The sequence below is a fragment of the Protomyctophum parallelum genome (genome assembly GCF_964188405.1).
Source record: "Protomyctophum parallelum genome assembly, chromosome: 21".
Lineage (NCBI taxonomy): Eukaryota > Metazoa > Chordata > Actinopteri > Myctophiformes > Myctophidae > Protomyctophum > Protomyctophum parallelum.
The window spans coordinates 35781051-35798170 of NC_139713.1; the positions used below are offsets into that span (position 1 = coordinate 35781051).

At 39.3% G+C, this 17120-nt stretch overlaps 2 protein-coding genes across 2 annotated transcripts; both read left to right on the top strand.

The window, feature by feature from the left end:
- Positions 1-3366: 3366 nt before the first annotated feature.
- cplx4a (complexin 4a) lies at positions 3367-11612 on the top strand (the record flags this gene model as incomplete). Its single annotated transcript, XM_083794321.1, has 3 exons — positions 3367-3530; positions 7196-7283; positions 11385-11612. 3 exons carry the CDS (start codon positions 3367-3369, stop codon positions 11610-11612), a joined length of 480 nt encoding a protein of 159 aa, XP_083650447.1.
- Positions 11613-16165: 4553 nt separating this feature from the next.
- LOC310878966 (adenylate kinase 2, mitochondrial-like) lies at positions 16166-16915 on the top strand (the record flags this gene model as incomplete). Its single annotated transcript, XM_083793381.1, has 1 exon — positions 16166-16915. The coding sequence occupies one exon, from the start codon at positions 16166-16168 to the stop codon at positions 16913-16915; it is 750 nt and encodes a 249-aa protein (XP_083649507.1).
- Positions 16916-17120: the final 205 nt, after the last annotated feature.

Below are 17120 nucleotides of genomic sequence, written 5' to 3' on the forward strand. Positions count from 1 at the left end.
GCTATTTTCACAATGTTTTATCTGTGGAACTGACTACGAGTCAAAACTTAAATTTAATGCCGCAACTGCTACAATTCCAAGTGCTTGTCGGGGTGGGGGGTCCCCAATATGATTAATTTGGGGGGGTCCAAAGATCAAATATGATCATTTTGGTGGGTCACTGTGTCCTGAAACGGTTGAGAACCACTGTTCTAACATCATAGACAGAAGCTGTAATGACCATGGAGCTACTTGTACGAGAGGTGTCACCAAACAAGAATTAATGTTAGTGTGATTTTAACAATAGTATTTCTATAGTTTTATGTACAGTAATTAGATAAAAAATAACCAAATGTCTCACCCACTATCCGACTAAAAGGCTTTAGACTAGCGATTATTACAGCTGGATGCCTAGTCTCGCATCAGAGATCTCCACCAACCCGATGCATCTGGTGTCTAAATTCAATGTAGTGGCCTGGGCCATGGCTCAGTGGTCCAGGCACCTTGGCTGGTAATCCAGTCTGGCAGTGTGCCGCGGGTTCGACTCCCGATCCCGACAGCCTTTACTGCATGTCTTCCCCCCATCTCTCACCCCATTTCCTGTCAGCCTACTGTCTGTCCCTCCATAAAATATATAAAATAAAGGCAAAAGCCACACAAAAAAAACATTTAAATTCAATGTAGTTGCAAGCAGTGTTTATTTCGTCGACTAAAACTGACGAAAGATGTTCGACTGCCTACCTTTTTACACTGACAAACTAAATTAAAACTAGGCTATGATGACTAAAACTAAGACTAACTATATTGACAATTTCTTCAATAAATAAAACTAGACTAAAATGTTAGGAAGGGACTAGTGGACAAGAGATCCAGTATAAGTCATTTTAAGACTAACTAAACTAAAATCAAAATTTGCTGCCAAAATCAACACTGGTTGCAAACTTGCAAGAACTACTGACAAATCTATGCTCACTGGTTTTCACTACCTCAATATGTCACCCTGAAGACTTTGAATTGTTTCTGCAATGTAGTAGTTTTTAAATCCAAATGGTTTCCACACAGTTTTAGCAGCTGAAGCAATGAATTTAGATGTGACCACTGACCAGACCTATCGGTAGACAGACTCGCTTGTCTGTCGAAACGAGACCAGTAGTTGTCTGGAGTGTTAATCGAAACACATTTAATATTATAGCTATAAAATCAAAGTCTTTGAAATCAGAAGATTATATGCGTCTGGTCTGTAATCATACAGTATGTTATTTAGGCTTAGTCTATATTATAGATAAGTATTATCTGTGCATTGTATTATCTTTATGTGTCCACTGCCTCTATATTATAGTTAAGTATGCGACAGAAGGAAAACAGCACCCAACTGTTGGAGAGGCTGATCCCTATAATACATTTGTCATCTGCAAGCTCAGAATTATTTATCAGAGTCAAAAACAAAATGGATTAAGGTACCAGAGGGACAGCAGCCTAGCAGTAAAAGTATGTTTTATTGTCTCCACCAGGCCGAAGGCATGGGGAGAGAGTATATGTTTTGCACTCCGTCCGTGTGTGCGTGTGTGTCCGTCCTTCTGTCCGTCCGTTATCAGCTAATCTGAACCTGAACCTAATTGAGAGTGAACAAATCCATTGTTAACTTGTGTCACTTCACTGTTAAAGGTATATTCAGTGATTTCACTCAAAAAACTTTAGGTTTCGTTTTTGGCTGTGGGACCCAGCCTTTCGTCCAATCAGGATAGAGAGTCAAAAACGAAACCTAAGGTTTTTTGACCCCCAGGGGTTAACTGGGGACAGGGAGGAACTCCTTATATGGCCAGCACACTCTATAGTAGGGAGGATTATCACAACAAAACAAAATAATAAGTGATATTTGAATTAAGTGAAATCACTGAATATACCTTTAAGACTTTTGGACTTTTGTTCCCAATTCAGCATCTGTCCTATGAGGTCCTACTGTAACTTGCTATTCCTCATGTCACATCTGCTCAAAATAAGGTTTGTTTGTTTTTCACAAGAGCTTATTCTAAAGGGAATAATTATACTACATCCTGCAATGCTGAAGAAAACAAAAGAGTGAGAAGAAAAGGAAAAACACTGGACACTTTTGATTACATGAATACTTTTCCAAAAATATTTGAATGCTTAAAGGTATATTCAGTGATTTCACTCAAAAAACCTTAGGTTTCGTTTTTGGCTGTGGGACCCAGCCTTTCGTCCAATCAGGATAGAGAGTCAAAAGCGAAACCTAAGGTTTTTTGACCCCCAGGGGTTAACTGGGGACAGGGAGGAACTCCTTATATGGCCAGCACACTATAGTAGCCTAGGGAGGATTATCACAACAAAACAAAAAAATAAGTGATATTTGAATTAAGTGAAATCACTGAATATACCTTTAAATATTACTCATTTTGAGGTAATCTACAGAAATCTGATATTGATGATAAAATGAGTTGTTGTGTCCACCTTTCTCCATGCTTTATTGTGCTTTCAGTCAGTCACATGTCCATCTGAACAATGGCTCAGTAGAATGGAGGATGACTCTAGCAGGGATAAACAGGCCCGTATATAATCCCAGTCCTGCCTCTGCTCCGCCTCGGCTCAGCAGTATAAATGGAACTCTCTGGATGAAGCTGCGTACGCGGCCGGCCCTGCTTAACCCATTCTGACCTGAGATCAGATTCATACAAGGTTTCCACTGGACACACACTGGTCTGATCAACCCATTCTGACCTGAGATCAGATTCTAGAAATGTCAGTAGTTCTTCGATTTTTCAAAAATAGCAGACCTACAAGCTCGTATCGCGCCACTCGGTGGCGCGATATGAGCTTGTAGATCTGCTATTTTTAAATAGCTAAAGCACGACGTGATGCCAACACCAAAATGGGTCCCCGTTCAGAATGGATTAACTAATGTGATTAAAACACAGTGGGCGGAAGCAACATATGTGATCCCACAGGCTGATCAGGCAACGGCTCTCATCTTCAAAACATGTTTTATTCAGAACTTTGATACTACTGACGCAACGGCTATTGTCAGAAGATGCACAATGTGTCAAAAATGAATAAGGAATCCATGAAAGTCCCCATGTTTTAAAAATAGATGAGAACAGGCCATCTGCCTCTAAGCATAGCGGAGCAGGGAGGGTTTAATCCAGATTATGGTCGAGGCAAAACTGTTTTTTTCTTTTTTCGCGTCTGTTGCTTGCCATCAGTGTGTCCTTGGTTGCACAGACAGGCAGCAGGTTATCTAGACTAGGCTTCCATTGGATCTGACATCTGAAGGAACTCTAAACTATAAGGGAACCATTCAGGAAGTAGTATCGGCCTAATTTGCAACACTCTAACTACTAACTCCAGCAAAGCAGACGATAACAAAGCATCATGGCTTTTTTGATCAAGAGTATGATTGGTAACCCGTTGTCAGGAATCGGTTTAGGTGGTGGAGGGGACAAGGAGGAGGAGGCCGCCCCCACTGACCCGGCCAAAGCGGCAGGGATGACACGAGAAGAGTATGAGGAGTACCAAAAACAGTTGGTTGAGGAGAAGTAAGTAGCAACTCACACAGCACTTCACTTTGTTGTGGTGCTGTTCGCTCATGGCTGCCGAATCAATATCCCAACGACAGTCTGACCTTGACAATCAAGGCTATCGAATAATATGTTACAATACCGGTATAGCCTATATCTTTTTATTTAGTTTTTGTTTGGTTTCTTGTTTCTTTCATAGCTTTATATTTGAATATAATATTTAGCAATATTTGAATTGCTTTTTAAGCTTTACTTTATATATTTTCTTATTCAGGTTGTTTTTAAGCATTTGTCCTTTTTTTCAGCTAGATACAATTACTGCTCAAGGTCACCATAATGCATTTTCAGATTATATGGAAAGACCATTTAAGCCAAACGTTATATGCTTGTGCATAACATAAACCTACAGCATCAATATGAATTATAAATACATAATCCATGACCCTTGATCATATCCAGTGTCAGAAATGTGGACGCTGAAAAGCTTGATGGCAAGAAAGTATATAAAAAAAGCTCAAATAACTCACACTGTTAATAACATACACCAGAATTAAAAAGTGTTTAGCCCAGCAAGTTAGCACCAGTAAAAGACAAATAATTAAAGATTACATTTAACATATAAGGATTTATTTTCTTTCTAGATTTCTAAAAATATTATTTTCTAGATGTATTTATTTACACACCCTAAACATCAGCTAACTGTCAACAGAACACATCTATACAATCTGTGAAAACTACTTACTGTAGGTGTTTTGAACACCTTTAATAGCAGCTGTTTGGTTTTGATACTGTGATCACCCAGTGGGCAGAATCAATAATTCATAGTTCTAGCAGTTTGAACATTATTATTCGTAAAAGATCAATAAAAATAATTGCACCTTAAAGGGCTGGACCACTTTGGTAGAGGTTTGGGTTGTGCAGTTACCACCTTGCCATGAGGCAACTCCAACGGTGGGCAAGAAATCAAAGATAATTACCCCAAACCAAGTAGCAAACAAAGCTGATTCTGGCAACATCATCACAAAATCTGGTAATATATAGGCTATATATTTATACGATGTCATCTGCGGTTGACTTTGCTATTTTCATTGAGAAGAAAACCCAGGCTGGATCCGTGGCTCTGGATCCAGATCTTCAAATAGTAATTTATATAAAAAAAAGAAAAATACTACCGCGTCTAAAATTGTTTGCATAAATAAAAAGCTAAGAGTAACATCAATGTTAGCAGAACAGAACTCTATGGTGAAATTGGATCAATAACACAATATGGACAGGAACCAATAATTATGTCAATTTCAATAGAAGTAGTAGAAGAAGTAGAATAGTTATTCTCTGTATTGTACAAGTTTCATTGTTATTCTATATCTGACACTAAATAGATCATCTACGTATGAGGAAATACAAGTCTGATGAGGTAGAATCTTACAACTGCTAGTGTAAAGACTGCAGACTGAAATCAGATCAAAAATCAGATGACTGAATAGATTATACTATATTGATACATTTCTTGTGGTATATATTATTTGCAGTTGAGGTCATTCAAAGATGAAATAAATGTTAAACCCTTTAAACTTTTGTGTTTCGTAATTTGATATAACCGTGAGTTATATTAAGTCTCATTTGTTTACATGCATGTGTAGCCGCATGCTACGTCATTTTGTGGTTTTGGTCAGAAGAGAGGATAGAGGTAGAGTAAGTGCAGGAGAGAAAAGAAAACGGGTTGAAAATAGGTTGCCCTCTCTCTCTCTGGGTCATCCTCAGACGAGTCATCCCAGTTCTCCATACATCTGACCAGCTTGTTGGTGCTTTATAAAAATAAATAAAACATACCTTCTTTTTCCTACTTTTACACACTTGATACTAAATTCCATGATGACCATCATTTGTGCTACATTTGTGGCCTACAGCCTTTCACATATCCATACAGCTTATTCACATGACCAGTTTATATACTTTTATATATTGACAGAGATGAGAAAACAATAGCCAGCCAAAAAACTAGCATGATAAAAGCAAGATCAACATCATAAGATAATCCAAAATACTACAGCCATTCAACAATACACCAATATCGAACCTACCATATAGTGCTGTTTTTATGACATATTTATGACTGCTCATATGAATAATTATGAGCATGAATTTATTGGAGAACCACTGTGATCCCATCACCTATAAAGGAGGGAGGTTGACCAGTGTGACCAGTTTGTTTTCGGTAGACAGTGTATGCCAGCTATTCCTCTGGTTCTGTACAGTAGCCTTGAGCAAGGCACTGAACCCTGATAGGTTCCAGGTGTAGAGGCCCCTTTTCCACCGCGATTGATAGATTTCAGTTATTTTTGGCCGTAAGCCTGTTTATAGGATCAAGTAAATTAATATATGACAACAATTCCACATGAGTAGCGTTTTCATATTTATCACACATTTTGTTATTTTCACCTATAGTAGCTAGGTGAATAGGTAAAATTTTAATTAGTAGTTATCACCATGAAACTTCCCCAGTTTATTTCTTACACAAAGACAATGATTTATTGTATTACAAATGTTCTGAAATTGCCTGTATTATAGTATCTAAAATATGCAAAAATAGAAATTCCAATTGCATTGTTTAACAGGGCCAATTACTCTGACCCCTGCAACAGCTCAACAAGCTTTAACAAGTATACTTATTTATGAAGACCTAATACACACTTCAAATCATAACCTAGTATGGAGCGCATGTGCAGCTGCACGTTGTGTGATTCACAGTTTGATCCAATCATTCGACCGATAACATTTATAATGGCTTTACGTAAACGATTTGATTAATTCTATCTGAAGATAAGGTAGACCTTTATTAATCTGGTTGGGGAAATAGAGTTCCAGCTTCGCCCAGCTGCTCAGATGGTCATGATGAACACTCGTTGGGAGCAGTTAGGGGTTAAAGTGTCTTGCTCATGGACACTTTGACATACTGTATTCACCTTTTTCCTGGGCTGTGTGTGCTCCACTTCCTGTCGATTTCATTGGATATCATTGGTCATCTGACCAGTTTAATTGGATTTCATTGGATCAAATTGACAGGAACTGGAACACACACAGCCTAGGAAAAAGGTGAATACAGGGAGGGAGACGAACCAGTAACCTTCTTCTAAGCCAAGGGGTGCCCAAAAGGGTACCCCTTGGCGTATCACAAAGACTGTGCATGTACTGTAGATCACATGGCATGTCCCTAAAACATATTTAAAATATTTTATTTATATAATTATATAACTTCAATTAAGGTGACTTGATTGATTGACGTAAACATCAGTAAAATAATAATAATATAATAACAATTCCATTTCCCCCCTTTATTTCCCATTCCAAGTGTTTTTGTCATGAAATTTAATACCAGTGCGCTATTCCAAAGCCCCCTCAAGTAAAAATGTCAACTATTTTCAGCAATGGAATAATATTTTTTTGGTTGGTAGATCTTGTTGATCTGGTCATTTTGAAAGTTGCTCTCAAGTTAAAAAAAAAAGTCTGGACACCCCTGTTCTAATCTATTTGGTGACCCCTAACTCCCACTCGTCGATATCTCTTTTTAGATGCACGTCATTTGTTGTTTGATTCATCTGATTACCTACAGTAAAGACAATGAAGGTTGGAGAAATGCCCTGTGAGAATGTCATAAATGTTATTTCTGTTTTGTTTTTCTTCAGAATGGAGAGAGATGCAGATTTCTTGCACAAGAAGGCGGAGAGGGCAACGCTCAGGGTTTGCCTCAGGGATAAGTACAGGCTGCCAAAGGTGAGACACATTTAAAAAGTTGTACCTCACTACACTGAAGGTAGAGATAAGAGGAAAGACATGCAACACACGTCTCCAATCAGAATCAAACTAGGGAACTTTACATTTAGTCATCTTGCACCAAATAATACATGGTTCCAGATCTTACCAAAGTATAAAACACTGGCTGGGCACAGTTTAACCGCTTTTTTTACCCTGGCATTAGCTTTGGGGCATTTCATTATAGGTGATTTCATTTTTAGTATAGTTTTCCTAAATGTTCAAATATCTTCAAAAGGAAATAGCCAATATTGTGACGTGATGTTGTGAGCTATTTCAGTATTTTTGTGCAACACATAATATACAGTCTAAAATAGGGCTTAAGTGGTTAAATATAACCACCATAATAGATTCCCATATGCTCAAGTCACCTCTGTACTGGTTATTTACTGTAATGCTTTGTTGCTGTTGATTTGGTATTCAGGCCTTTATCGTGTGTGTGCGAGCATGCATGCACGCGCATGTGTGATCACTCTGATATTGTGATCTCCACTGAGCACTCCAAGATATGGGTAGCAGAAGTGTAGAGCACAAACTTCAAAACAGTCAAGGGGTAGGCAAAAATCAAAACGGTAGAATGCAAAGGTCAAAATCCAAAGGCAGTCAGCGAGGGCAGATCGAAGTACCGGCAAGGGCTTGGCAAAGATCGTGGTCTAGAAAAAGCAAAACAGAGTTCAGTAAGGCAAAGGCAAGGCTTGAATATGGCTTGGGTGCTTGGAAGGTCACAAGACAAGACAATCTGGCAAGGATTGCAGAGAGACTGAGACTTAAATACTGTGGGCATGATTGCAAGGGATAGAATGCAGGTGGTTCAGACACACCCACACTCCCACTCAGACTGTGACCGATATACAGGCTCACAATGCGTCACCAAGCGCTTGTAGATCTGCTATTCTCTCCATTTTAGAATGTTTGTGTGTGGAAATTGTGGAATATCTTCGAAACATTTTGGAATATCAAAAGCCACGGTTAAAGTGGGTTACCCTAGTATGTAGAATCAACTAGTGGCGTCTTCCTTGAAGCCGTGTTTATCTCTTCAGCAGTAGCCGTTCAAGCTTGAACAGGAGGCTGAAACCATGGATTAGTGAGCAACAGGTTCAAAAGAGGACCTGGAGACTCTTCATGTCCCACATCGCAGCTTGTGTCTTAAACAGCTCACTAGCAGCGAGCAGCTGTCCCAAGGTATTTACTGAATGCAAGGCAGTGTGAGGTGACCACGTCGTTACTGGATAAACACTGAACAATTTCAAGATTTTGTAAGGGAAGTGTCAAAAGGGCTACAATGGAACAACCAAAAAAGGTATGTTTGAATGTTTAAATTAATTTAAACAGCAGGAGTCCTCCTTAATTTTGTCATGCGGTGATGTCGCATGGCGAAAATAGCAAACCTGATCTTGTAGATCTGCTATTGTTGACCAGGTCTATAATTTTATTTTGTTGAATACAATGCACCATTGATGCTGGTACTTTTCAATGACTAGTGTACTCTCAATTATTCCCTGTTCAGTTTTAGACAATACATGCATTTTCTTCCTTTATTGTCTATTAAGTCACAACCATACATTGAGGAAGATGGCTGGAAAATATATGAATACGTCTAATTACTTTTCTCAAATGGTGTTTTCAATTACCTGCGGGTCTGAAAAGGCTCATAACAAAAGCTACAGCACTATATATGAGTTGTCCTTATTGGCACTGTATGCATTCATCATGACAATAAAAGAGCCATGGTGAGAAAGCTAAAGAAATCCTATATGCTTTTGATTGCTTTGTTTTAGTTGAGGCAACAGTCAAGGACATTTGACTGTTAATTAATTAGAACTTGCACCTGATCGGAGAAGGGAAGACTCTCTGTCGTGGCCGTCTAATGGAATTAACCACATTCAACCTGGCATCCCTATTTTGGGTATGACATTATTAACAAAAAACAATATCAAACAACAGAACCCTTAAAACATAATAATAAGCTTTGCCAAATACCGAATAACGAAAATAGCAGATGTATAAGCTCACAACCTATTATGCCGCTGCACGTTAAGAGTTTGTAGATTGGATGTTGCATTTTGTGGTATGAGTCAGTGTAGGGCTTAAGTGGTTAAGTCTCGTGTCACAGTATAGCAGATATCTTTAGACCTCGGTTAGGATTCAGAGCAGACAGGCTATGGCAGATTTAATCCCACAGATTGAAGTTACAAGTAGTCACAGTACACTTTGTTTTGCACGAGAATTACATTTGTGTCTATTGAAGTTTATTGAACACTAAGAAATTGTTATTAAATAGTGACGGTATCATTGAAATAAAATGTATACAAAGTTCTAATTTATGCTTAACAAAAGAGAAAATATACAGTAGAATATCATCAAGATTGCAGTTATGGTTATATGCATCTGCATTTAGTTAAATCCTTACGTAAATGTATACTCCTGGGATTCTTAAAAAGCCTTATGAAACCAATCAATTAATGAATGAATTAAAGGTAATGTAAGGAATATTTTGTGGTTAAAACAATATGTTTTACTTGTTGTTGTTGTTGTTGTTGTTAGTTAAAGCTCTATATTCTGTTCACTGCTAGAGTGTTTGTTCAGGGGTCTCCCCATATCTCCAGCTCTTTTATAAATAGAAAATCAATTTAAAAATACAATCAGGATTACCATTTTCAGAGTTCCAGTTCCAATGTTGTCTTCAACACTTGTTTTCCCTGTATCCTGTTGCTGCATTAGTTGTCTCTCCTGATTGGATACGTCAGTTGGTATCCCGACCTAAAAAGGAATTTTATGCATACTATGTATACTAAAGGTTTTGAGAGACAAGGAAACCTCTGCTACTCAACACACAATCTGTGGTTACTATCACAGTATTTAATACATGTAGGCTACGGGCTACGGCACCTTAATTAATTAATTCATTCATTCATTCATTATTATATAGTGTTATAGTCAGGCACATATTGGGTGGTGGTTCTTGGCGAATCAGGATGGAATATGGAAAATCGGACAGATCCATCTTGAACATGCACCACCCCTTACCCTTATCCCTAAACTTATTTGGCATGTTTTACTATTTAAATAAACCTTTTAGTCATCTTCTTTTATTAGAATTTACCATTCGGTCTAGACCGGATCACACAGTGATTTATTAACACAGTCTACAGACCAGGTTTTCCTCTGAGGTGGAAAAGCCTGGTGACGCGAGGTTAGTACAGTATAGGTGTAATATTAAAAAAATGGTTTTGCAAGAATTGGCCTCCTGGTAGCACTATAAAATTCCCATGTGAAATTGTCGGGTGTGTGTGTGTGCACAGTTTTGCGTTGATCTGGCCAATGGTGCCAGAGATTAGCTGTATGGACAGCATGCACATGGACGGACAGACAGACTCAGCTACGCCTTCGGTCTGGCAGAGACAACAATACATTTACCCTAACATGTGTGTTTAGTGAATAGAGAACCATTGCACCTTTTAATTGTTCCACATCCTGAACAACTTATTGTACATTGTTGTTCCACAGGTTCTTCACTGATGACCATTATAGCTCAGTACCACCACTTAGATCTCAACTAGTACAGTATACACAAACATATTTCCTTAACTAAGCCACTATAGTATCTTAAATACATCTTCATATTAAGACACAAAATCATAATGTACTACTGCCTCTAAATCAGTGGTTTTCAACCAGTGGTCCTTGAAGGGGTTCCAGGTGGTCCCCAGCTAAATGATGGGGTAACCAAATGGACCCTTATTAGATCTTTAACTCTATAGAGTGTAAAATGAAACGAAACGGACCGTTTGGTTTCATTTTACGGCCTCAAGAGTTAAATTATTTCATTTCAACGCCAGTTGTCTCTCCTAATGGAACCACATCAATAAATGCAGCATAGAATTGTGGACAAAATCTTATCCAAGGACAACAACATATTCTTTTGTTTTGGGTCTGAGAAGCTAAATGTCATCAAATGGTGGTCCGTGTGGCTCAAATGCCGAATAAATAATGGTCCTTGATATGAAACGGGTTGAAAGCCACTGCTCTAATACACGTTGTTGGTGTGTTCGTTATGCACAGAGTGAGCAGGACGACAACATGCTCGAGATGGCTGGAGATGACGTGGACGTGCCAGAGGAGCTCCTCAAGATGGTGGATGAGGACGCCACAGAGGAGGAGACCAAGGACTCGTTCCTGGGCCAGCTGCAGAACCTGCAGAACATGGACGCGGACCAGCTGAAGGAGAAGGCATCCGCCACCGTCACCGAGCTAAAGACCAAGGCGGAGGAGAAGTGCACTGTCATGTGAATGTTGTTTTCAATCGACAAACAAGAAAACACAATGAAGCAAAAAATGCAACCCTGTCCGCATGTATCTGCGAGCCATAGTGTTTTAAACGGGTTGGAGTTCATTCAAAGTTATATGCCTACATATTTACATTTAACAACATGAAATAAGCATGTACTGTAATTCTTTCTTGTATTACCACGTGCAGTACTAAGACAATTTGTTTTTATGGCTATTGGCTAATGTGTTTCCTCTACTTCTGCAAAGGGACTATGTCTTTTTTTCTTATTCTATCATACATTTCTCCCCTAACATTTGCATCTCTTTTAGGGATATCCAGAGAATTTCAGGTCTGATGTTGTTTTGTGTTCACTTTATTATACAACTCTTTCATAGGTCACAATAATTCTCAACATTAAGAGTTGTGTTTTTATTACATGGAATATTTAAAACAAATTGAGCTATGCAGTCTCTGTGAAGCAAGTCTTCATAACACCCCAACTACCCTGTATTTGTTATGACATTCAACTTGATCCTTTTTGATTAGTTGACATTAGAGTTTTGTATGTGCATGTTGATGATGATGTGTAGATGTTTTATTTTCCTTGTTTGTGGCACATACTAACAAGGCTGCTGAAGTTACCATGTCTTTTGAGTTCATTAACTTTAATTATTGGCAAGAAATTGTCAAAATGTTTTACGTCTTGCAGACAACCAACCATGTTTGACCACCTCTGTCCTAATAATCATGAAGAAGAAGAAAAAAAGTTGACCTGGGTCATAATTTGGAAATATGTTGTTTTCATCACATAAAACTGTACATAAACACTGACTGAATGCATAACTGAATGAAGTATATGCAATACAAATGTATTGCATTAAATACTACAGTATGTATCATTTTATGTTCTGAAGGTAGAATGACACTCATGCATACAACGGCTAGACTGAGGTCTAAAGGAATGTCATGTTATTAATAAATGGAGGCTTTTCCACAAACCTTTAATTCTGTCTTGTTTCTATCTAGAACAACACCAGGCATTGTGTTCATCCATGTTGTCATTATGTACATGCAGCTGATAATGGCTATGTGTCATCTAGAACTTCTGAAGGTCACATTTCTGAGTTGAAGCGTAAGTCAGAGCTGTAATGTAGGTAGAGCGTGAAAGCGTGCACTGTGCTGCTCACGTCCGACAGACAGCCTTGCAGTCTGACGTACTATATATTACTAACTATTATCTTTGTAGATCAAAATTAAGTTGACTGTACTAGGATTCATTTTCTCAACAATTCTAAATTGAAGCTAATTGACTTGTCACAATCACAAGGGACACACTGTCAGACCTAGGGGACCACAGATCTGTGGCCTCCTGATTCGCAGGGAGGTTCATTAACATTCAAATGTCTAGATAAACAACAGCACAACAAACAATAGACAAATCTGTTATTTTATTATTTTTACTCTTGTGTAATCAATATTGTTACTCAAAGGTAAAAGAAGACTGTATGATGGCAAGTATCAAGTAGCTCAGTGAGTTAGCAGTAGCACACTGGATATGTGATCTGGAGGTTGTGGGTTAAAACCCCACTCAAGTCTTTACTTTCAAGACCAATTCCCAGAATAACTAGTTTTCTTGAGGTTAGGGTTAGGTTTAGGTATAGTTTTACTGAGGTTAAGGTTAGGTTAAGGGTTAGGCTTAGGCTGTCAATCACAGCAACTGGACAATCACAGCGCATCGACTGCACAACCCACGGTTCAAACCATGTGTCAGTTACTGAAAAATAACCCATCGATGCATGAGCAGTGGTTGTGGGTATGGTGTGTACTCCCTCTGGTTTACAGACAATAAAGTGGGGGGCATATATGTAACCAGGTAGACCTGTTACTATGGCAACATCAGCCAGGTGCTCCTTGTTTCAAATTAAGGGTGGGGTTTATTGGCAGACAGGTTTAAAAGGGCTGGGCTGCTTTCATTCAGGGGATCCCCTAGCTTGCTGTAAGGTTGGCCTATCTGAGGAGGACAAGAGTTTGAAGGCATGGCTTTTCCTAAATGTATCAGCATACTGGCTGCCTGGTGAATTAGTATGTAGAAATGCCCTTATTCCATGCTGCTGTGCTCCTCCTCCGGTACGCCAGCCAAGTGTATGGTACAGTATAGTATGTCTTGGTGGTTTATATGATGTTGACTTTTAATTTGAGTATTTTAAAATAATAACTATGTGTACAAAACGAAAAGAGAATAAAATGCCTTGTTTGAAATCCCAATATGTCTTATTTCCATGCTCAACCTTGGTCACACAAACCTGTGCTTTCTATTGTTAAAGAGGACCTTCCCTCTAGAAAAAGGTGGCGTAGTTTAGTAGGCATTAAGTATATTTTATTCTTCCCTCAAAAGTCCCCCCTGCTACATATAGTAAAAATATAGATGGCCAGCTGAGGTCTTATGTCGTTTTTCATGATTTTCGAGGATTCAGAAAATCATGAATCATGAAAAACTGACATACTATAGTCCATGGTTTTCGACGACATATGTCATTTTTCATGGTTTTCGAATTGACGACATACTATTATTAACGATTACCGTAAATCAAATTCGGTTGAAGATTTCTTAGCAATTCTCTGTTGAAGCCTATGTTAGTTTGTTTTATGGAAACAGTTGTTTGTGTTGAATGTGCCAATTGCACAGAATTATTCAAAAGAGAGAAAATGGGCAAGCCATAAAATAATGCACATTGCACTTGTCTTTTCATACGTCATGTGGAAAAAAGGTAAATAAAGAAAGTAACATTAATGTTGTCAAACCTGATCGGAGCATCTCTCCAATACAGCGTTTTCTTTCAGTTCATCATTGAATTTAGAGCAAAAAAGGTTTTGCGATTAATCGCGATTAAAATTTTGAATCGCCTGTCAGCACTAGTTATAGCCCATCTTTTTTTTTTTTTTTTTTTTTAATCCTCGTTTTTTATCATTTTGGACCATGGGCTATAGCCCATATCGTACGGCATACTATAGCACGCCGTTTTTCATCATTTTTGAGGATTTGAAAAAAATGAAAAAATGAAAAAAACGATGGGTTATAGCCCATCGTTTTTAGAATTTTAGAATTATTTTTAATCCTCGTTTTTTGAATTTTGGACCATGGGCTAAAGCCCATATCGTACAGCATACTATAGCATGCCGTTTTTCATCATTTTTGAGGATTTGAAAAAAAATTAAAATATGAAAAAACGATGGGTTATAGCCCATCGTTTTTAGAATTTTACATTTTGGTACATTTTTGTACATTTTTTATTTTGTACATTTTTGTACATTTTTGTACATTTTGTACATTTTGTACATTCTCATATTGTTGCTTCTGGCGGTCGACTGGAATTAAATATTTTTTAGATGCGGGTTGGCGGCCAGTTACATTTGTAAATGTTTTGTAAATTTTTTGTAAATTTTGTACATTTTGTACATTTTGTACATTTTGTACATTTTGTTGTACATTTGTAATTTTTTTGTACATTTTTGTACATTTTGTACATTCTCATATTGTTGCTTCTGGAGGTCGACTGGAACTAAATATTTTTGAGATGCGGGTTGGCGGCCAGTTACATTTGTACATTTCTTTTGTACATTTTGTAAAACAAATTGTACATTTTTTGTACATTTTGTACATTTTGTACATTTTTGTACATTTTGTACATTTTGTTGTACATTTGTACATTTCTTTGTACATTTTTGTACATTTTTGTACATTTTTGTACATTTTGTACATTCTCATATTGTTGCTTCTGGAGGTCGACTGGAACTAAATATTTTTGAGATGCACATGTAAATAGTTTTTGTACATTTTTGTACATTTTGTACATTTTTTGTACATTTTTGTACATTTTTGTACATTTTGCACATTTTTTGTACATTTGTACATTTTTTATTTTGTAATTTTTTGAAAATTTTGTACATTTTCTTTGGTACATTTGTACATTTTTTTTGTACATTTTTGTTTTGTACATTTTTGGACCTTTTTGTACATTTTGTACATTTTCTTTGTACATTTGTACATTTGTGTAATTTTTTTTACATTTTGTACATTTTGTACATTCTCATATTGTTGCTTCTGGAGGTCGACTGGAACTAAATATTTTTGAGATGCGGGTTGGCGGCAAGTTACATTTGTACATTTTTTTTGTAAATTTTTGTACATTTTTTTGTACATTTTTGTACATGCCCATATTTGGGCATGGCTGACACAGAACTCCATAAGCTGGCCTGCTCTGAGCTCACGACACTCCATATTTGGGCATATGGCTGACACAGAACTCCATAAGCTGGCCCGTTCTGACCTCACAACACTCCATAATCCTCTCAGCTCACAGCCCAAAGGTCCACACGGCCGTGAAAGTTTGTGCTGCCCTAGTGTTTTCCCCAACGACTACAGACAATGGCCCCCAGCGCACATTCAATGGCCCCCAGCGCACAGACAATGGCCCCCAGCGCACATTCAATGGCCCCCAGCGCACAGACAATGGCCCCCAGCACACAGACAATGGCCCCCAGCGCACAGACAATGGCCCCCAGCGCACAGACAATGGCCCCCAGCGCACCGTTGAAAGAGGCCGTAGCCGACGTGCAAAAGGGGATTCGGGCGATCTTGCTCGGACCGCCCGGGGCCGGCAAAGGGACGCAGGCCGCGCGGCTGGCGGGTCGGTACTGCGTCTGTCACCTGGCCACAGGAGACATGCTCAGAGCCATGGTGGCATCGGGCTCTGAGCACGGCCAGAGGCTTAAGGAGACCATGGACGCCGGACGACTGGTCAGTGACGAGATGGTGGTAGAACTCATCGAGAGGAACCTGGACACGCCACCCTGCGAGCATGGGTTCTTGTTGGACGGTTTCCCCCGCACGGTCAAACAAGCAGAGATGCTCGACGACCTGTTGGACAGGAGAGGAGAGAACCTGGACTCTGTGATCGAGATGGCCGTCGACGACTCTCTGCTGGTCCGCAGGGTCTGTGGCCGGCTGATCCACCGGGCGAGCGGACGCTCCTACCACGACGAGTTCAACCCTCCCAGAGAACACATGACAGACGACGTGACGGGCGAACCGCTGACGAGACGCGGCGACGACAACGAGTCGACGCTGCGCGCGCGCCTGGACGCGTACCACTGCCAGACAGCGCCTCTGGTGCCGCACTACGGGAGGCGGGGCCTGCACGCGGCCGTCGACGCCGCCCAGACGCCCGACGTCGTCTTCGCCGCCATCGTCGCGGCCTTCTCTGCTACGGCCGCGGCGGTGACCGGTGCTGCTGCCCGCCGCGCCTCCTCCTCCTCTGGTTGAGTCCTGCTGCGCTTCGGTTGAGTGTCATTGCTGCTCAGCCCTTTTCATGTCAAGGACCCCTAAACAATATATGAATTTGGCCGCCGACCCCCGTCTCTAAATATTCTTTTCCAGCCCCCCCCCCCCCCCCAGTAACAAAGATTTGAGTTGAAAATGTTCGCGCTGAAAGAATATTCAAAGATTTGCGCTACATTTTCAAGATTTT